General features: G+C 41.7%; 1 protein-coding gene across 18 annotated transcripts in view; it reads left to right on the top strand.

The window, feature by feature from the left end:
* The window catches only part of JAKMIP3 (Janus kinase and microtubule interacting protein 3), a 106817-nt gene that overhangs the window by 49517 nt on the left and 34215 nt on the right, over positions 1-23085 (top strand). For 5 of the 18 annotated variants that reach the window (XM_083443502.1, XM_083443488.1, XM_083443505.1 and 2 more), the window contains exons 5-15: positions 9939-10154; positions 11794-11913; positions 14585-14731; positions 15333-15464; positions 15892-15927; positions 16594-16653; positions 17582-17710; positions 18286-18414; positions 21494-21577; positions 22625-22687; positions 22920-23018. In XM_083443502.1, coding sequence (XP_083299628.1) covers positions 9939-10154; positions 11794-11913; positions 14585-14731; positions 15333-15464; positions 15892-15927; positions 16594-16653; positions 17582-17710; positions 18286-18414; positions 21494-21577; positions 22625-22687; positions 22920-23018 — 1215 coding nt within the window. The remainder of the gene's footprint in view (positions 1-9938; positions 10155-11793; positions 11914-14584; positions 14732-15332; positions 15465-15891; positions 15928-16593; positions 16654-17581; positions 17711-18285; positions 18415-21493; positions 21578-22624; positions 22688-22919; positions 23019-23085) is intronic. The other 13 variants (XM_083443494.1, XM_083443490.1, XM_083443495.1 and 10 more) reach the window with 6 other exon arrangements.

Raw genomic sequence — 23085 nt, forward strand, 5'->3', positions numbered from 1 at the left:
TTTTAAAGGTGTGACTTATATTTGGGTGTGGGTTATATTCGGGCCAATACGGTACTTCCATTTCATGCAGATGACAAAGGTAATCAATACTTATGAAAATTCATGCCACAATACATTTGTTTGTCTGCTAATAAGATATCTCACTTAGATCTTGTGTAAAACCCAGCAAAGAAAAGATTGGAAAAATAAAATAGTGAGCATCATTTTTTTTAATTGAAGTTTTCAACAAGCCCCTGTGCCACCCCTCCAAGTATTTGTGGAATAAATACTTGTTTAAATTATTGGGAATAATTAGACCAACCTTGTTGCATCGCCAGCATCTTACTCTTAAAAGTTGTTATTCACTTTGAAAATGTTAGAAAATATGATTCAACAAGATATTTGCATTTTGGATTTCTAATAATTTATATATTGTATTGTCAAAAAATCATTAGTAGACCTTTCTCTCTTCTGCTGGGTGTAGCAGAACTCAAAACAGCCGCATTAAACCCCTACTTTGCATTGAATATGTAACCTTTGATCACACGTATGGTTCTGCAGTTGTCAAATGTGTGCTAATGCATTCATCAGAGCTCTTCAAGCCTTTCTAGTATCTATCCTTTGGAGAAAAGTTGCAAGCATGAATACCACATTTGAGGAGGGGAAACACAGCAAAAGAATTCGTGACTTTGAAGGCTTCTCCTCCCCACTGAATAAGCATACCCTACATTCCCAATCTCTCTGCTTCTCTCTCACACACAGGTGTGGAGCATATCAAAGAGGGGGGAAAGATCCTTCTAAGCCAAGGCCAGCCCAAGACTTTTTGCTGCCTGAGGCAAAGGCCAAGATGCTATTCCCCCCTGCCCTATCCCATATATAAAAATCAACCAGACTGAAGGCTTTGGGACATTACTTTCACCTCAAATACAATGCTTTTTAATGATGTCAGCTCATTTTACATGGGGTGTCATCAAGTGTTTACATAGAGTGGACTCGAGTGTGTGTGTGTGTGTGTGTGTGAACAAACCCACAAAGTGCCCCACTCTGCTTCCAGCCTAAGGGTTGGAAAGAACAGTTTGCTGTTGGAGGGACTTGGAAGTTTCGTGCCAAATAATCCCAACCTCTGGAGAGGAAACACAGTTGTGATGGGCTTTAGAAGCCCTCCTGAAGCAAGCACACAAGTGGGAATGGTACCTGCCCTTTGGTGCAAGCTTGGATTTGGTAAAGAGAAGCAGGATATCGTCCCCTTCAGAGGTGCAGAGAAAGATAAAGTTCTAATTCAGGCATAGGCAAACTCGGCCCTCCAGATGTTTTGGGACTACAACTCCCATCATCCGTAGCTAACAGGACCAGTGGTCAGGGATGATGGGAATTGTAGTCTCAAAACATCTGGAGGGCCGAGTTTGCCTATGCTTGTTCTAATTCATTACAACAGGAGTGGTGTCATGGTGGCTACAGATGTTGGGTGACTACTAAGAGTTGCCCAAATGTTTGGACTTCTAAAGTTTGAACGTGTAAAGCCTTAAATAATTTTGCTGTGTTTGCTCCCTTGGAGAGTCCCAGTATTCCCAAAGCTTTCCATGGGCACAGATTTGCCGCTGGTGGTATTTTAAGACATGTCATTGTAAGCCTTGGATCCATTGGATACAATGCTCCTTCATGTCCTCAACATGCCTATATACTATATTGGGCTTTCAATGCATACTAGCCTGGATCTGCCATAGAGGTTTGTTCTCCCATTGCTACCAGTGTTTGGGAAAATAGTTTTGAAAAAACAAGCCAGAAAGCTGGAGGTGTGAAGGTAAACAAACACCCCCCCCCAACCAGCTTTTACCCTGGGTTGAGCAAACTGGCAAGGTTCCAAATGTCAGGATTTTCAATTCCATTCACGCCTAATTCATACTTCCTGGAACAATATACAGTGGTACCTCGAGTTACAAATGCCTCAGGTTACAAATGCTTCAGGTTACAAACTCTGCTAACCTGGAAGAGTTACCTCGAGTTGAGAACTTTGCCCCAGAATGAGAACGGAAATTGTGTGCCGACGGCACAGCAGCAGCGGGAGGCCCCATTAGCGAAAGCATGCCTCTAGTTAAGAACAGTTTCAGGTTAAGAACGGACCTCCGGAACGAATTAAGTTCGTAACTAGAGGTACCACTGTACAAACCGAAACACTCACTTTTCTCTGAATTTTGCAGTTCAGTTCTCTTCCCCCAGCCCCCCAACAGCAATGTGTTCAAAAAAGTATATTCTAGGGTGAAGTGTGCATGTAAATGTTCGTGCTGGTAAAAGTAACATACAAAAATGCACTGTATTAGGGGGAATTGCTTGCAAAAATGTGTATATTAGGCAAAATTGCATACAAAGACTTGAATATTAAGACAAATGTTCATGAGGACTCCACTCAGCGTTTTGTGCTGCAGTGCTCCTATTCTTCTTGGCAAAAGACAATGGCTAGTTTGGAAAATATACAGTGAAAGAGGTACATATAGCTTTATTTTTGTAAAATTACTTTTGTTTTGTTGTTGTTGTTTTAAAAAGTAACTAAAATGTTTGACAAATGAATAATGAAATAAATGTCCCTAAATAAGATGAAAATAAAATCAAAAGCCACATAGAGAAGAGAACTGAAGTAGATGCATACATTAGTTGATATGATTACATGCATGTTTTATTAAGGAAAAGAGCTATAGCTCAGAGGCTTTGCACTTCAAAGGTCTTCGGCTGCATTCACACCCTGTCTGCTAATCCCCACATTATATTTGAGCTTTCACACAACATAAAAGACACTTCTGGAAATATGGTGGAATATAGTGCAATATAGTGCAAGTTCAGCACTCATTGCCGCATTATTTGCAAATAGATGTTTTCTGGGAGCAAATAACACGGAAACATGGGAGCCAACTCCTAGGAGCCGAGCTCCATTTGCCCCCACAATAAAATATTTGAGGAGGTCATGGCCCCCAAAATTGATGGGCATTGCCATTCAAATGGTGTGCACCACATCTTGCGATCGATTCTGCAGGGTGGGACTTACGTGCCTCCCCAGTACTTTATTCAAACTGCCCCCCCCTGCACGAAAATGAGCACCCAACTTGTGCTACGTTCCACAGTTGTTCCAGAAGTGGAATTTTATGTCATGTGAAAGCTCAAATATAACGTGACAATGAACACTTAGGGAAGTGTCAGGAAAACAGAATGAACTGAAGTGTGAATGCAGCCCCAGCTTCCGTCCCCAGGATTTCCACTTTTAAAAGATCTCACATATCAATCTCTGGAAAATCTGAATCCTCAGAGAACTGCGTCCAATCACAATAGCCTGTCCTAGACTAGGTGAGCCAATGGCCTGCCTTAGCACTATTATGGGCCCTCTAGTTTCCTCTTCTGTATGCCCGAGTTTCCCCTTAATGGCATAATATTGGCTGCAGATATCTCCCTGCTCCCTTTGATCTTTAGTTACCTCTTTACTAATAAATGACTGACAACTTATTTACCTGTGCTGGTTGGCCCTGCAAGAGACATATTTCTTGTGGTACATTCTAATTGCTTCCTTTGACAGCTTGCCTGCAGGGAGATGGGCAAGCTATGGAGCAACCAATGATTGGCATGGATTTTCTCATTTGCAATTAAAACCTCTGTCTGGGAATGGTATGTGGGTTCCCCCCCCCCTTTCCCCTTTTCTTTTCAGCCCCAGATGCTGCGAGTTAGAAATGTTGCCTTGCCCTTCCACACCTTCTGCTACAGTACTCTATTAAAAACGCTTATGGAAGCTCCCAAGCTTATAAGCAGCTTATGCAGCATTGCAAATGACATGTTGGTGGGTTTTTTTCCATAGAGTCTGAGAAATAACAGCCATGACAACCGGTTTGATACAAATGATATTAGAAATTATTCGGTTTTGATTTTTAATAGCAGATGCTGGCGAGGGACGGCTGGGAGGAAGAGAAATCCCCCATCTTTCCTGGCTTTCCATAATTGGCAGCAGCGATGCTCGCAAGCTGTTTATTAATTAAAATGCATTATTGGTGGAGACAACCTGCTAAATATAAAGTGGAAACATCCATGCTGTTAAGCAAGCCATTTTCTTAAAGACCATTGGTTGCCTTCCTCATGTATATTCATAGGCTCTGTTTCACAAGTAGGCCTTCTGTTAGAGAAAGTAACTGGGGTGAAATTATCAGGAAGGCGAGACTGTTGGGAGCGTCGCTTCCTACTGTCAGGAAACAAACGCATGAGCTAGTCTTTTAGAGATATACACCTGGATACTAACCCAATACTCTCAGTGAGTCAACTCCTTTTTCTGCACTAACCTCTCCTTTGTGTTGATAGTATGGAGCTAAAAAGGCTGTAAATGTGGGTGGGTGAATGAGTGTCTCTATGTCCATGAGTGTGTCTCTTTTTATTAATTTCTCTACTGTTCTCCATATTGCTTAATGTTTCACTCTCTTTAAAATCATGTTATTATTGTTATACTTCAGTGGCTTTAATATATTAAATAGTATTTTCCCTTTTCCTTTTTGTTGTTGTTGCTTCCTTATTGTACAAATTTTTCACAGTTGTTTCTTTTTGAGGACTGAATATATGAGCAAGAGTCAATACTTGATATTATTTGAATTACCCTTTATTCTCTCTCTCTCTCTCATTCTCTCTCTCTCTCTCTGTGTGTGTGTGTGTGTGTGTGTGTGTGTGTAGGTGTGCGGTTTTTCTCTAAATTAAAATGTTGCCTGTTGACAGATCTGTGTTCAGATCAATAGATATTAGCTATGCAGATTTTTTTTTTTAAAAAAAGAAACCTTTATAAGTATTTCTGTCCTATGGCTTGTTTATACCATCCATGGAGAGATGCATAGTAAGCAGTCCTTTGTTTTATGACAGTCTTTGGTAGACTACAGTACATTTAAAATAGATTATATATTTCTTCATGGGGTTTTGTTTTTTTTTAATGATGGTGTGAGAAGTGCAGCACACAAATGAATTTTATTGCCTCTGTCAAAGAGGATTTCTTCCCTTCCATTCTTGTGTGCTAGTTCTGGAATGCATGGGTCTAAAGATGTTTGATGTTTTCTCTTGAGGATGTTCAAACAAATCCACTTGTCCTCTGCAAAAAAGAAAAAAGGGGGGAAAGGCAGTATAGTCCAGGGGGTTTCTATGATGTATTCAAGGCGCTTAATAATAAAGAAGGCTCTTCTATAGGGAGAAAATATTCCTCAGAACTACTTGGTCTCCAGGTCAACTATAAAGGATGTGAGGCAGCAATGGGAAAAGGATGGTAGAAAACTTTATCCATCTGTGACAAGATGCAGTGTACTATTGGCTGAAAGGTAACATCATAGTCATGATGTGTTTATTAAATTTTCCAACAGAAACATTTGATACAAGAGTTATCAAACTCTGTTCCAGAAGAGTATGTGTGTTTATTGGAGGTTTATCAGAGGCTTACTCACTAAGATCAGTAGTGTTTTAAGGTTCCTGGATTTATTGGGTAGTCTTTCTGTAAGCATTGTTCTACACTCCTCAATTGTGGCGAGAGTTTCTGGAGTAAATGCTACTTGGGATCCCCCTCCCCTTAAGTGAAGAGTGCTGGAGATTAAGGAATTTTTTGTAACATTTGGTTTACTTGCAACAAAGGCCTGGAGTGCCCTCCTACCCAGCCCTGCCTCCTCAGAGTATTTCTACCCCCTAGCTAGAACAGGTTGTTGAAGAGTGCCTCGTTCTTGCCAAGGTGGAGAATGTCAGATGGCAGCCACTATCTGCACCAGCTGTAGCTTCCAAACTGTCTTCAAGGGGGCAGCCCCTCATGGAGAGCATTGCCATAGCCCAGGTGGAAGGTTGCTAGAGCATGGACAACTGAAACCACGGTAGAAAGCTGAAGGACAGGCCATAACTGGTGAAGCAGACTAGGCAAGGCATATGCACCTCTAGCTACAGACTCTACTTGTGGTGCCAGTGACAGGCTGGAATCCAGAAATATCCCTGGACTATGAACCCTTTTCTTCAGAGGGACTACAACTCCTCCAGGAACATGTGGGGTGAAATATGTTGCCCACCAGTTGCTGATAGAAACCAAGTAGCTGCTTGGGTCTTGGTCCATTACAGTGCTGCTTTTGCTGCTGCTTGAGAAACAAGTTTATGACCACAAAGGAGTAGTAGGTGTTTTGTCCCAAGACCCAATAAAGGGGTAAAAGAATCCTGAAAACTGCAGGCTGGTCAGTTTGACTTTGATATTAAGGAAGACAGTAGAACAGATTACAACGCAATCAATCCAGAAGCATCTTCTTAACAATACAGTGATTAGTAGAAGCCACCATGACTTTGCCAAGAATTAATGCCAGACTAATCTTATATCTTTTTTTATTACTGGATTGCTAGCTTAGTGCAGGGCTGGCACGCCAACAAGGCAAGATGAGACAGTTGCCTCAGGGTGGCAGGCTCTGGACAGCCAGGGGAGTGGCTGTGCTGTTTGCCTCCTCCTCCTCCTCCACTGTGGCCTTGCCCACCACTCTGCACCCACTGCCAGCCACTACTCTCTGGTCTCCTTTTACCCCCCCCCCCCAGTGGGCAAGTAGCAGGCATGCAGCAGAGGAGGGGGGTGGGCTGCAGAGGAGGAGGAAGTGGGGCATTTTCTGTTTTGCCTATAGTGACAAACATCCTGGGCTGGCCCTGGATCAGTGCTGTGGACACGATTTATCTTGATTTCAGCAAAGCATTTACCGATGATATTTTTCGTTAGCAAACTGGTTAAATGTGGGCTGGGTGATCATACCGTCAGCTGCTTGGAGGTCTGCACTCAGACTGTGTTCACCTATGGTTCCACTTCAAACTGGAGGGAGGTTTTGAGTGGGGTGCTGCACGGCATTATCTTGGCCCCTGTATTTGTCAACATGTTCATCAATGGCTTAGGTTAGAGATGGGGAGCCTATTTCAACCAAAGGGCCAGATTTCAACTTGGCCACTTACTGGGGTTTGCTTTCCAATGGTGGATGAAGTGGGCAAGGCAAAAGAAGAACAGAACAGAAAAGCCCGCAGGCGTCTATCCACCACCTTTTGTCACAAACACACATGCATCAGATATGCAGCCACACAGCGCTTCCCCTTCTCTCTTTGTCATGCACACCTCACGCTCCAGATATGCAGGAACACACACACACACACAGAGAGAGAGTATTTCCAGCCCTTTCCACTCCAACACTAAGGTGGGTGTGGCTGGAAACATCCTGGAGCCTAAAGGCATTCCAATATCACAATCAGTGGCGGAGCAAGCTGAGCTGGGCCAGCTGCCCACGGGGATGGGGCCAGCCAGGACAGGACATTCCGCGGGGCCTCCAAGGAGTCTGCCTGCCTCCTCCCTCCCAGCCACCCTACAGCGGAGGGGAAGGCAGCAGGCGGATGTTTGGGGCAGCGTGGAGCTTGCAGGCACCCAAGCCACCGCGTCACTCCCAGGAGAGACGCGTGGCTCAAGTGTACTGCAGGCCCCGCGGTGAGTGCTGCCCGCCATTTTGTCACCCCCCCCAGTGGTGACACCCACTGCAACCCCACTGCAACCCCCCTTCCTCAGCCCCTGATCACAATGTTCCAGAATCATGACGGGTAGTAAAAAGCAAAGCCTCCCATCCCAGCATGCTGCTTCCCTACTATGAATCAGGCTCCCCTACTTTTGGGGGGGGGCGGGGAAGCAAAGTACATTTTTGCTACAATTTAACTGCAAGTTAAATTTGAGCCCCACTTTCTCTGCACAGTGTTCTGCAACCTGGTGCCATTTATATGTTTTGGACTGCGACTCTCAGTGTTGGCTGGGGCTGATGGGAGTAATACTCCAAAAACATCAAAACCTCACCACGTTGAGGAAGGCTGTGCCACACCATTAGTGCTCAACTCTGCCTGTCCCATCGCAACAAAACTCTGCTCCCAGCACACAGCAAGCAAGACAGCACAGGCATCTCATGGCTCCTAGAAAATGAACAGCATTTTTTCTGTATTGGTTAGCCTTGACTACAGAAGCAGCTTTTTTTGCTTGGTCATCCTGAGCAGGGGGGATAATGCACTCAGCTCATCCTGGTTAGTCTTAGGAGAGAGTTTCTCTCTCTCTTGGTCCCCTCTCTTTTGGGGTCTATATATAGATATGGTACATTCATCCCAGCTGTCCCTGCTTATTCAGAGTAGACTTAGTTTTCTCGTGTTTGGTAAATCACCATTCTTGCTTTGCCCCTATTTTGCCTTTTTAGAAGATACCTTATTTAAATATTGTTCATAGAGTTGTCATTTTTCAGGGTTCAGCTCTAGAACACAAACCTTTGAAAGGGAACTGGGCACATCTCATCTCTGTCTGATGCATGCATGTGTGAATTAATTCATGCGCATCGATATTTCAGACTGCAATCCTATGCACACTTATGTGGACGTAAACTGCATTGAATACAGTGACACTTAACTCTGGGTAAGGATGTGCATGATTATACTGCATAGTACCACACAGTGCACACAGCCCATTGGTAACATACTGTAGAAAGTGATTAGGCTTTTCCGATGTAATTTAAAGGAAAATGACAAAGCGGCATTTGATCTCAAATCAGCACAAGGCAGGTTATGGCACAGTAAATGAATACAAGTTACAAGAAGCAGCTGAGAGCAGCCTCTAGCGATGTGTTCCCCAGAACTGTTTCCTTCCATGAGCCTACTCCCAGGGTACTTTGGTTCCTACTATAATTACAGAATGCAGCAATCTAGATAAACAAAGAATGCTTGAATATTTTTACCACTTGTATCAGTACAATACATTTCAATGAGATTATGTTTGCTATGTCTTTGTATATACTTGGAAATTTGAGGATTTCCCCTCAAATATAATTCAGTTACATTTTTAAAAACTCTCCATGTGGCCATTCTCACTAAGACTTCAAATTTAAATAAGGAAACATCCCCAAACCCAAATACATTGAAATTAACCTATCCCCCCCCCAAAAAAAATTGACTCTACATTTCTGAGCTGCATGTTCAGCTTTTAAACAAGGTGTTTTCTTGTCGAGATGCCACAGCAATGTAGCTTGCTTCTCCAAAATATTCCCTTTATATATTTAAATTTTTCCATTTCTGCTACCCTTTGGGGAAATATTTAGGTTATTCTGTTTTTCTCTTAATAAAGCTGTTTCAAAACTATTTATATTTATATTATAGTTGGTTTTAATGGGTGTCATTGGGGTTCTGACCTTGCTTTTGAGTAAGCATGCATAGGATTGGCCACCAAGGGATTATCATTTAAATGCTGACACGAACAGCAAAAAATGTCATAACATTTCTGTGGAGTTATGTTATTCATTCCAAACCTAAGTTCAAAAAAGTATTCTGTGTTGTTATTCTTTTGTGATTAAACTCTCAGTGTAACAATCATTGTGGGTCAGGAATGGAGCCTACTTCCTTACTAATCAAATGAGAAACATTTCATGCCTGAACTCCAAAATCCAGGCCCTTGAACTTTAATGCGTGCATGAGGCACACTTTCAGTGCTGCACAGTTAATAATAATCCTGAACTCTGAATCTGATTCAAAAGCTACTGAAACTTACTTGTTTGTAGGAAACCTGGTGTGAGGATTTCAGTGTAATGTGTAGACATGAAGAAATAGTCAAACCAGTTCTCTCTCTCTCTCTCTTTTTGAAATTGTCTTTCTTTCTTTTGCTGAAAGAATTCCAAAGAGGTTTACTATAAGGGATAATAAGTGAGATGATTATTATCTTTGCTGCCAAAATACTCTATTTTTTGGGGTGCTCACCCCCTCCCCTTTTCAAAACCAGTGCTTCTTTTCCACGTTAAAGGGCGTGAAATCTGCAGGATTGAATTTTATGCGTTTTTACCTCTGGGTATCATCTAAAATGCTCCGCTAGCGGGGATGCTGCCAGTTACTATGGCAACGCCAGAACTGTACCATGCATGCCCGTATGTGATTGTATTTTGTTCTCCTTGTAGATGGAGGAGATCAAATTTAAAGACAGAGCAGTCTACGTGCTGGAAAGAGAGTTAGGGGTTCAAGCCGGGCATGCTCAGAGACTTCAGCTCCAAAAGGAGGCTTTAGATGAACAACTTTCCCAGCTCAGAGAGGCTGACCGGCATCTGAGCAGCCCCAAGCGGGAACTTCCTCATGCAAGTGGTGCAGGAGAGACTTCAGATCATTCAGGAAGTCCTGTAAGCACTTTCTAGTGGTTTTGCCTGAAACAAACAAATATGCCAAAATCTTGATGAGTGAGTGCACATTCTGGCAACAAATTCTTTTCCCCTCTGGGGTGGTGGCGAGGAATCTGCAGCCCTCCAGATGTTGTTGGATTCCAACTCCTAGCTGCCCCGGCCAGCATGCCCAATGGTCGGGGATGCTGGGTGCTGTGAGTTCAGCAGCCTCGGGAAGGACACCGGTTCCCCACTCCTGCTCTAGGGAGAGAGAGCCAGCAGGATTTCAAACCGAATTTTGACATGTGACAGCATGGTTTTTTGTTTGTTTTAATTTGCCAGCAGGTTAAAAGAATTAAAACAACAACAACACACATTTTGCCTTAGTTTGACAGCATGAAATGGTTTGTCCGAGACTTACAATGCAAATGCATAACTAAACTGATTAATGGGTGTGTGCTAATTTTGAGGGCTACTTACCAGCATTGTCGCAAACAACCGCAAAACTGAATTGACTAGCAGGGGGGAAACAGAAGTAGAGATCACTCTTAGGCTTCATTACTAATATCACTGAGGTTGCTCATCATCACAAAGCTCTTAACTTTAGCCAATGCTCTTTGCTGTTTCTTCCATGCTGTTTGCAGTCTCTTCTTCCATTATATCTAAACCCATTAAATTTTTATGCTGGCTTCTTATGTGACTTTGCCACTTCTCCAGCTTTTGTATTAATTTGCTAATAACAGAGATTTTTTCCCCCTGTGACATTTGTTGAACTTCTTTTCATTGTTGATCCTCATCAAGATTTCTTTTGTAGTGCTGCTTAATTTGAAATGTGGATATATATATATATATATACACACACATGAGCACAAAATCTTTTCTGTCCTTTGTTCCAAGCCTCTCCTGCACCTGTTGAATGAAGAATCCTTGCACTGTTGAGTGTCATTCAGGCCAAATATAATCATTGGTTTGCTTGAATCAAAGCTCTTAACATATGTGGTTCCAAATGAATCAAAATAGATCAAGAACAAATGAAGAGGAAATGTTAATATAATGAGATAACTATTTCGCTCTTTTTTTAAAAAAGCAATGATACCTACTCTTATATCTGTATTCATTCTCTATTTGGGTTAAACATTTTCACGTGTGAATTGATTTTAAAACACAATCCTCTGATTTTTTAAGTGACCCATTTAGATGCTCAGTTAGATTCACCGCTCCATGGGAAAGGAATTATGCAATGGTAGAATTGCACGTACCTGTTACATTTTATATTTCAGCATCTATATACCTCACATTACCATAAATAAGTTCTAGGCGGCTCAACTGTTTTAAGGCACTCAATTCAACAGTGGCAAATACAGGAAACATTGCCATAATTCCCAATGTTTTCTTTCACGATTCCCAGTATGACGTGTGTGGCTTGTTATCTACATATGCATCCCTTTTTCTTTTGTGTTTGCTTTCTCTTACATACATCCTTTCTTCGATATCTGTTGGTCTCATCTTTCAGTATTAAGGCATAGGTTACACTATTGATTATATATAATTAGTCAGGAATGGATGGATTCAACAAGGGAAGAAGATGGGGTCTGTAAAGAGCTCTAATATATATATATTTCCTCTATGAACAGTTATTTGCAGTTGTTTTTTGTTTTAGGAACAGCAGTTGGATGAGAGGGATGCCCGGCGCTTCCAACTTAAAATAGCCGAATTAAGTGCAATCATCAGGAAACTGGAAGATCGGAATGCATTACTGTCAGAGGAACGAAATGAGCTTGTAAGAAATCACTTTTATTTTTCATAAAATAACTTCTGACTGGATTATGTAGGGCAGATCCACTTCATCTATATGTCTCTTGTACTCAGCACTACAAGATCCTGGGTCTGAGTTTGGTTTGGGGGGGGCAGAGGGGTGGCACTCTTTTTAATAAAACGAGGCTGGTCAGATTTTATGCTGGATTCAGCCCTGTTGCTACCATCCAACCTCTTTACACCTAGGTCTGTTAAGTTTTTGTTTCACTCAAGAGACTTGACTATTTTTTGTGAGAGCATTGCTAGCAAGAGGTTGAAGCAACTTAAGAAGTAGGATAGACGTTCAGATATAGAGAATATAATATATGAACATAACTTGGAAAATAAATGTTGATGACTTTATAGTCGTCAATGAGTTCATCAATTTACTCAACTCATTTCAGAAAGCAACCATTAAGTCCCCTTCAGCTATAGAAAGATGCAAGAATCTGACACATATCTTAGCAAAAATTGCCTTTCTCTGAAGAAGATGTTTTTCTAACGTGAAACGTCATAATTGCATGTGGGATTAGGAACTTATCTACAGTATGCCATCAGCTGAAGTTTGAATGCATAAGAAACATTGAGGCTAACCCAAAGAAAGCTCAGAACACTTTTGATAGATGGCTAGGACAAGCCCGTTTTCTAAGGCAGTTTCAAAGTCGCTGAAGGTCCATTGGTAACCTCTCTCTTTTTGCCACAGGAAGGAATTTTCGCTCTTTCTTGAAGTGGCCACAAAGAAGCATTTTTTTCTTACCTCTTAGTTTCTTTAGTTTTTATAAGCATTTCTAGCACTAACCTTTTCAATAAAAAAAATTAGGCATCATTCAAAGATAAAGCACTTAGATTACAATGTGTGGAACTTGGGGCCTACCAGACGTTGTCAGGCTTCCAGTTTCCATCATTCCCAGCCAGCACAGCCAATGGGCTAGGGTGACGGAAGTTGTAGTCCAACAAGATCTGGAGAGTTCCCCATCCCTGCCATACATTTCGCTGTAATTGGAAGTGAAAAGTGGAACATGGGAAGTTCCCATGCATCAGGTCAGACTGTTTGTCCATCTAGTCCAGGCACCCCTAAACTTGGCCCTCCAGATGTTTTGGGACTACAATTCCCATCATCCCTGGCCACTGGTCCTGTTAGCTAGGGGTGATGGGAGTTGTAGTCGCAAAACATCTGGAGGGCTGAGGTTGGGGGATGCATGAATTCTAGTCAATTATTGTCTACTCTTGCTGACAGTGCTTCTTCATGGACTCAGATGAAGACCCACCTCATTACCTGCTCCTTGATCCTTGCCAGTGACTGAATGTGGAATTTTTGAATGCAAAAAGAGTACTCTACCATTGAGCTATGGCCCTCACTTTGCTGTAGGCTCAAGTTCTCAGTATAATTCTGACGAAGTCTGCAGAGTTAAACTTCTGGAATTTTCCCCTCCTGCTTTTAGTTCTTCAGAGCGCTACCCCATCTCTATGCAATCCTATTTAAAGGCTAGTTAATGACATTTACTGTGGCAAACCCTATATTTCACCGAGCTGCTGCAATAAAGCATGATGGCATGTTGGAAAAATCCATATAGATGAAATTTATAGAGGACATTAGAGCAGCAGTTCTGCAATATAATCTGGGGCCGCAACTGGGGCTTGCATATTTGATGAGGCAGTTGTGAGCACTGGAAGCACAGTCACTTGGCTTCTTTTCCATTTCCTTAATAGTATCCCAGGCTCGCAGGTATATAATCTCCATCATATGTTTCATTCATAAAACAATGCAAGCATATCTTCAAATGGGATGGTCTTGGTTGAAGAAGAAGAAGAAGAAGAGTTTGGATTTGATATCCCGCCTTTCACTCCCTTTAAGGAGTCTCAAAGCGGCTAACATTCTCCTTTCCCTTCCTCCCCCACAACAAACACTCTGTGAGGTGAGTGGGGCTGAGAGACTTCAGAGAAGTGTGACTGGCCCAAGGTCACCCAGCAGCTGCATGTGGAGGAGCGGAGACGTGAACCCGGTTATCCAGATTACGTGACTACCGCTCTTAACCACTACACCACACTGGCTCTCCACATGGCTTTCCCTTAAGAGAAAAAGCTGAGGACATGTGTCATTCTTTCTGAAAGTATACTGCGAAAGCGCCCTGCTCCCTGCTCTTTAAGGCAGGAGACATAAGAAATATCTATATTATTTTTAAACATATTGGTATTTGTGCAAAACGTCTTTGTTTTAAATTTTGCCAGTGCCCTTTTGGCACTTTGACTTTCTACACAATATTAAACTTTGCTTCCATCAATAGACAGTACCACAAACCATTACCTGAATCTGAGCCAATTCCTTCCATATATGGAATTCTAATAGGATCAAATTGGACTTCTACACCTAAGACTTTTCAGGTTCACATGTGAGGCCACTGCCTAACTGAAGCCAAACAGGTGTGAATGTGGCCGGTGCCTGGATAGATGACCACCTTGGTGCCATGCAAGCTACCTTAGGTTCTATGATAGAAGAAAGTAAATGTAAGAAAACCAATATTTGTTCCAATCTTTCCGATTAGAATTTTTTAATAAGTGGAGCATTCCACCCAATGTGTACCATATTTCTTTTATATTTATACCATCAACATTGTGCAGATTTCTGACACCTGTGTAATTTACCCCCCACTTTTCAGCTGAAGCGTCTGAGAGAAGCTGAGAGCCAGTATAAACCACTGCTAGACAAAAATAAACGCCTAAGTAGGAAAAATGAGGATTTGTCTCATGCCTTACGTCGTATGGAAAATAAGCTAAAATTTGTCACACAAGAAAATTTAGAAATGGTGAGATATTTACATCATGTATTTTCCCAGGAATCCCATGTTTTACAGTATTTCATTTTATTATATTAGCATTTTCTTGTACTTATTGTATTCTGTTTTACACATTTCATTGAACCCACCTTGGGATTGCAATATGATGGACAGCTTATAAATGAGGTATATAAAATGAAAAAAAATGCACACAACTTCATGCATATATGCAAAATGTCAAAGACTCACATCATTTTGCATATTCACCCACTGTTATATTGAAAAATATAATAAATGCTGGGAAAGGATGTGATTATATCTTTTGACTTTCTCTATGGTTGGATAATAATTTTATTATGTTTACTGTTTGCAAATTATGTTTTTATTGTGATTTTAAAATGAATATGTTGTGCCATTTTATGTAAACACTCAAACAAATTGTTGTTGATCCAGTGGTATATATTACTATTTAAAAATAGGGTTGTTTTTTTCTTGGAAAACTTGCATTGTGACAGTGTCACAATAATGAGGTGTCAATAATGACAGTGTCTTGCATAATGAGGAAGGATTTGATGATGTTTGTTGAAAAGCCACTCTCATCAGTTGCTCGACATTTGTTCTGTTTCTTTAGAGACAAAGGGTGAGAACAATAAGGAGACCAAGCTCTTTAAACGACCTTGATCAGAGTCAAGATGAAAGAGAAGTCGAATTTCTGAGGTTGCAAATCATAGAGCAGCAAAATATCATAGATGAACTTTCAAAGGTAAAGGAAGACTTCACTGCAATCCTTCTGTAATTGCCATGTGGCCTGGCACTGCGTGGACCTAGCTTCACTCTCTGGGGACAACCCCTGGGACTTGTGTGGGGAACCGAGAAGTCATCACTTAGAAATATGAAAGGGGTGGGGGTGAAACCTGTGGCCTCTCAGGTGTCTCTGGGCAGAGAAAGGCCCAAGGTCACCCAGTGAGTTTCATGGCTGGGTGAGGAATTGAGCCTTGGTCTCCCAGGGGTTGACCCTCTAGTCTAACCAGCACCTCATAATGAGTCTTGAATAATAAGCATACACTTATTATTATGTAATATATAGAGCTGGTTGCACAAGTTAAAAAAAAAGTATTGTGATATTTTGCTAAAGAAAATGAGACACGTGTCCTTGCATATAACAAGTTTTCCTAATTCTTTTAAACTAGACCCTAGAAACTGCTGGCTATGTGAAGAGTGTAATAGTAAGTAGCATATGGGTTTCATTTTGCTTTTCATGTGTGCTTATGTGAACTCTCCATTGAATTGTACAGTGAGGTTGTTATGTTTAATGGCTTCATACGTTAATATAAAAGAGATTCTGGTTAGTGCCTGTGTGTGTATACACAGGCGGTGACCATTTTGCACTAGGGTTTTGTTCCTGGCCCCCACGCATACACTGGGTGCATATAAGCACACCCCACCCCGTTCTGCCCCATTCCACCTGCCCTTCCCTGCCCTCTTTTCTCCCTGCCCCCATTCCTCCCCCATTCTGGAGATCAAGCATCAATTGGATGCACCTAAAATGATCACCACTTGAGAATATATATATATATTTTCAGGGACTAGTTTTAGTGCAAGGTTATTTCATCACAGATACCAGCCAAAGAATTTTGTCCTCAGATCAGGTGCTTGAAAGTGAAGCTGTGCTTCTTAAAGTTCGCAAATCATATTTTTATTATCATCACTGTCCTTTGATTTGTATTCTGATTTGCCTCACAGATTACCTGTGCAATTTAAATGCCCTGTTCTATTCCAATTTCACACTTTCCATAAATATAATGGTATAAGAGACTGACAAGTTCTTAGATGAATTGTATTCAATCCCAGTTTGTGGATCTTTAACATATGCATTTTGCTTCCGCTTGCAGGAGCGGGATAAGCTTCTAAGGTATAGGAAACAAAGGAAGAAATTCGCAAAATTTCCCAAGGTAAGAGACTAAGTGGGAAACTATGTATTATTTCAATGCATATATAATGATATTTAAAGAGCCTTTATGGAGTAAGCCAACTGTGACCATCGGCTATTATAATCCCTTTTAGCTCACTGCCTATTCAGACTTCTTCTTTTAGCTGATCTGCCTATTGGGCTCCCTTTCTTGTCATCCCTCTACCTCCTTGCCTCTGCCTTTTTCAAATAGGCTCATTTCCCTCACAGCCACTTTCTTTGTCAACAGGACAAAGGACTGACCTGTCCCCTCTCTGCAGTTAGAATGCCCATAGCTGATAGGACATTGCCAGTGTCCCCCCCCCCTTATACAGATCAAAGATGAAGATTATTCCATTGAGTTATGGTGGTGTATTTAATTTATGCAAGGTTTTTACAGCCTTTGTTGATGATCAGGAAATGGAATTAACCATGGGGTTGTATCCAGTGAAATTTTCCTTTTAGTGCAAGGACTTTCAGCTGTACTACAATACTTTCTCTCCCTCTTCTCTTCCTGCTTGTCCCCCGGAGCCTCCTAAATCTGTTATGGGGGTTTCTCCAACTCTCCAGAGCAGGTGGAGGGGTGGAGAGAGAGGAGAGGAGAGGGAGAGGACTTCCCATCATGCAGGAGGACATCCTTGCGCTAATGAGATGCCTTCATTGGATACAGCCCAAAGATGCTACTTGATGGGTAATAAGTGTTTACTGTGATGCATCATTCTCCTGGAGGAGCTTCTCATAAATTACTATATATCAAGAAAATGAAAAAGAGATGATATTTGCTCATATTATTCAAACAGGAAGTCTTCACGTCAAAGTTCATATAGGAAGGAAGTCTAGTTATCTTGTATTGTAAGATCTGCTTGATTTAATATGGAAAGATATGTTTGTATTGTTCAGTGGCCTGCACTTACACATTGTCATTTGGTCAGAAGCCAGTGGTGGAGACATTTTTTGGGTATGATGAAGAAGCTTCCCTTGAGTCTGATGGCTCTTCTATCTCATATCAAACTGACCGAACAGATCAAACACCCTGCACACCGGATGATGACTTGGAAGAGGTAAATGTCACACATTGTCCAGTGGTTTGGGTACTACTACTACTAGCTTGTGTCCAACTACATTATACTCAGAGAATAGACCAAGTGATGTTGATGGACCTAAGTTAATCACTAATAATACGTTTCTCAAAACTGTAGCTTATTACTACTAATAGAGGTCCTCTATAACCTGGGGAAAAATCTGGAACGAGAACATGGAATCTTTTATTCCCTTATATTTGGTGTAAGGGTTGATTTGCATCAGATGTACTGGACGCTAGCTCAAAAATGGTTATGCCATAATCAGTTTGTTAGTCTTTTAAGATGCTGCAGGACCATTTCTTATGGCTATGTTTTCTTGGTTTGTTCACATGGATTTGTTAGTAGCATAGATATTGCACAAACTCAAATGGTTAAGCCCATAAGAAATGTAGAATAGTTTTGTGTAAATCTTGTCGAAATGTTCTATCCTAGAGGAGAGTTGACTGTCTGTAAAGGCCGTTTATGAATTCCATTGGGGTTTTTCCTCAGGAGAATTATATTCATAGTTCAATCTGGCATTTCCTTTTTTTTTAATTATTGTTGTTGCACTTTAGGGCATGGCCAAAGAAGAAACAGAACTGAGATTCCGGCAGCTGACGATGGAATACCAGGCCTTACAGAGGGCATATGCTCTGCTGCAAGAGCAGGTTGGAGGAACGTTGGATGCAGAACGAGAAGTTAAGGTCTAAATGGCTTATATTACATGAAAATAAAGGCTTGTAACTATATAATATTTCCTGCTAGTCTAACCCTTATAACAGAGGTACTCGATCCTTTCTGGGTGAGAAATAATGGATATCCTAAAGTTCAGAGGTGGAGAAATGCATCCCTCCAGACACTTCTTGGACTTGAACTGCCACCAGCCCCACAGGTTTCCCATCCCTGCTTAAGGTTAAGACAATTTATGGTCGCTTACCTGAGCAAAGACTCTGAAAAAAGTATAGATGACATGTATATTTTAATGTTTAGGGACGCGGGTGGCGCTGTGGGTAAAACCTCAGCGCCTAGGGCTTGCCGATCGCATGGTCGGTGGTTCGAATCCCCGTGGCGAGGTGAGCTCCCGTCTTTCGGTCCCAGCTCCTGCCCACCTAGCAGTTCGAAAGCACCCTTAAGTGCAAGTAGATAAATAGGTACCGCGTTATAGCGGGAAGGTAAACGGCGTTTCTGTGTGCTGCGCTGGTGCCGGCTCGCCAGAGCAGCTTCGTCACGCTGGCCATGTGACCCGGAAGTGTCTCCGGACAGCGCTGGCCCCCGGCCTCTTAAGTGAGCTGGGCGCACAACCCTAGAGTCGGACACGACTTGCCCGTACGGGCAGGGGTACCTTTACCTTTACTGATATTTTAATGTTACCTTATCACTGTGGGGACCACTGCAGAGCAGTTCCTTTCACTCAAGTAATGTCCAGAGTCATATGGGAGGTGTCCATGGTGCTGTTCCTCTCTGCATATCAGCATTTCATCAATTTCTGAAGAATAATAATGACAATTTATGAGAAGGCGATGCTGTTAGGGGAAGGAATTCAGTTGTCAACTCACCCTACAAGACTTCAGACTATTACTGGAACAGCACAGGGAGGGAAATACCCTACAGCAGCAACCATATCACTAATGTAGCAACGGAAAGGAGCCTTAGCTTCATAAAGTATTATTTGTGGTACGTTATTATTATTCACTAGATATCCATAAACTGTCCAGAACAGGGCAGGGGAACCTGTAGTGGACCACAACTCCCACGAGTCCCAGTTAGTATAGCCAGTGCTCAGGGATGATGGGAGTTGCAGTCCAACCACCCTGATCTAGAATTGCAATCCATCAAGAGCAGCCATGACTATAGTCATGTTCAGATGCTCTTTTTCTGGCTTAAATCAACATGTGAGCAGAGAGAGAAGGGATGAATGTGCTTGTGTTGCCCCTATGCATATCTGCGTAGAAAGAAGCCCCACTGAATGCAATGATTCACTACTTTCAGTGGGACTTAAACCTTATACAGGTGTTCCTTTTCTGAGTTGAGCCTATATGTGAGAAGGGAAAGCAGGGCTGAGTGCAATAGGTCCACCCTCTTGCACCCTCCATGAACAGGATGGTGACAATCTACAGTGTGGACCCTGCTGCAGTTGGGTAGGTTCCCCTCATGATGTAGAACACCAAATGCAGTGGGACTTGCCTAATTCATTGTGCTGTTAAGTTGCATTTCTTTCAATGAGAGTGAGTCCTGATTAACTTGAGATAAATTGGCACCTTAAAAAACTTAAGGCAGACCCTGTTTTCAGGTTTGTGGTCTTAACTAGAATAGTAGGAACATGTGGGAACTACAAGGGAGAAGTACCCATATTAAGGGGGACAACCATCCAAGCTAAAGGTAGAAGCCATATAGTGACAAGGTGAAATGATGTCTGGGTAGAAAGCTAAAGTGCAGAAAGTTGAGAAACAGCTTAAAATGAGTTTCAGTGTGCTCCTCATTTTCATTCTTCCACTTTACCCCACTCCCTTCTTTTAGTTATCAGTGATAAATTATTTTGGGGGAGGTTTTCCTGGGCAGAAAGTTGTTTAATGTGACTTCGATCTGCTGTGAATTCATAATGTGCCTACGAAACCATCTCAAATACTAAACTCAACTTTATGGTCTCTCAAATCAGTCACATTGTCCACTCTTGTGCTGAAGGAATAGATTGCTGAGAAACCACATCTAGCGCATTTTTATTTTCATGCTTCTCGTCAGCTTAAAAAAAATGATGTATGAAAAAAACATTGCCGTTGAATGCCATTAGTATGGAAATCTGTTAGCAATATCATTGAATATAAAATGCTCACAAGCCTTTACTAAGATTACGTATTCACAGGTTTACACTTGTAAAAGAGATGCATTTCCTTACAAGTATCTGAATATTTAAATTGTGTTTTGCCTTCTTTGAGCACACCTTGCAAGTAACAATACCTTATACCACAGATGGGAAACATCCTCCAGATGTTGGTAGACTCCAGCTGCTATCATCCCAGACCATTGGCTGACACTGATGGGAGTTGGAGTCTAACAGCACCCGAAAAGTCAAAGGGTTTTGCATCTCTGTCTTATACATATGTCTACAGCAGTATACATTCTCACCTATTACTATATAATTGGGGGGTGGGGTTGCTCCCTCCTACCCTAGCCCAGACTTCTTTTTATTGAGAACCAATTGCATCCCAGGAGGCATAGAACACAACATAGACAGGTGATTGAAATGCACTGTTTGAAAATCAGCTTGAAAGTTGTAATATGATTTAGTCTGGGGAGAAATTGACCATGGATATCCAATACTTCATGCTCAACACAAGACCACTTCTTAAATCAGTATCCCCACCTCAAAAGCATGTTTTTATTTAAAGTCCACTGTTGGGCAAGACCTTTAGGACAAACCAAAAAGTTGAAAAAATGTGGCAAGTTTTCCAGTTCACCAGAACTTTTTCAGGCAAGATGGTACACACAGCATGAGATGCTGAGACAAGGGAAGTTAGAAAGAAATACACCCCTAAAGTACCCAGATTAGGCTGGCTAATGCAGCCCTGAGGTCAGCTTGTAGACTCAGTTCCAAGATGGAAATTACTGGCTTTCATAATGTGTGAACCAACTACCTGCAAATTGCAGTTCAAATTGTCCGAGTTCATGGATCAGCATTTGGGTGTTATTGTGCAATCCCGGGCTATTCAGATGGGTAGAACTGCATTGTCCTTGACATGATAGCTATCAGAGAAAGTTTGACGTTTCTTCAATCCCATCCTACAGACTCGTGAGCAGCTTCAAGCAGAAATCCACAGATCCCAGGCTCAGATAGATGACCTAGAAAAGGCACTTGCGGAGCAAGGACAGGTAATAAATGCATCGTATCAAATGCATCATAGCAGTCCAGTATTCAGTACATGTTTAGCTATGTGCAAATACATCCACCCTCATGTATTCCTTGGCCTGCAGCCTTCTTCATTCAACGTTTTCCTTTTAAGAGTTTGAGAAAATTGTTCTTGTAATCAGTCCTGACAGATTTTCTCAAGGCCTCCAAGCCACAGTCCAGGCACCTTCTAGGTCCTTTCTTGGGCTGATTTACTGGAATATGTTTAACTCCAAGATTTACTTCTACAAGTCTGGCTTCGATTGGGTTATATATTTTGAGGGCAGCTCAATATTTAATCTCTTGCACCTATGTTTGAGGTCCTAATCTACCAGACTCTCCACAATTCTCTGGTTTTGGCAGGTTTATTACTTAACTGTGGTAGTATACATTGCAGGGGCTTTCCCTATCCTTCATTCTGGCTTTTTGGCACTTCTGATCCTCTCCCTATGTGTTGAGCGTATAATTAATCTAACGGAAGGCTCCAAAAACAAGGATGATAAAGCACTCCAGAAATAGTTCATTTCACTGCTGCACCTCTCAAGAGAGGCAGCCTACGTTGTATTTAAAAAGTGCCTTGACTCAACACAGTCAGGAAGCCAATGTCCTGCTCACAATTCTCTCCTGGGAAATCATATGTCTTCTATTGATTTCTGCCCGTGGCTGTGTTCACATGTAAGCATGTAGACATGAATGTGCTGGCTCCTGGGGAGAGCACTGAAGCCACTTTGCTCCTCTTCAGTCCTTTCAGCTTAGCGCAGCAGCTAAGCCAAGGTTCTCAGCTCCAAGATTTGTTTTTGGCTTCAGTTCCTGGTTAAGGAGGAAAGAATTTAGTCGTGTTAAGATGACATGGTAAACTAAACTTTGGCTCAGTTGCTGCACCATGCTGAGCTAAGAGGCCCAGGGACAAGCAAAGCAGCTGTGAGTTCCTCCTCTCCTATCTTGGTAACCATTGGATGAACCAAGCCTGTGTTAGGAATTGAATATTGCCAGTGTTTTTTCAGTAATATTAATGTGTTTTCCCCCCCAAGGATATGAAGTGGATTGAAGAAAAACAAGCATTATACCGAAGAAATCAAGAGCTTGTAGAAAAGGTACATTTTTGGACACTTCTATTCAGAGAATAAAAATCCAATACTTACATGCAAAAGTGTAATCAAAGATTAATAATAAAGAACATTTGCATCATATGTGAACTAAAAGGGAGTTTAATGGACTAGGTGTGTATTAGTTTTCATTAGAACAAGAAAAGATGGTATTTTCTCATGAAGTACGTAATACTTTATGTATGTAATATCATAAAGAGTAATCCCTTTGCTTTCCCAGATAAAACAGATGGAGGTAGAAGAGGCTCGGTTAAAGCATGATGTTCAGGATGCTAAAGATCAAAACGAACTCTTGGAATTTAGGATATTAGAACTGGAAGTGAGTATGGGCCACAGAGCCTTTCCAGTTTGCTTTGTCGTAATGAGAGGTGGGTATGCATAGCTGT

The sequence above is a fragment of the Podarcis tiliguerta genome (assembly GCF_965153285.1).
Source record: "Podarcis tiliguerta genome assembly, chromosome: 5".
Classification (NCBI taxonomy): Eukaryota; Metazoa; Chordata; class Lepidosauria; order Squamata; family Lacertidae; genus Podarcis; species Podarcis tiliguerta.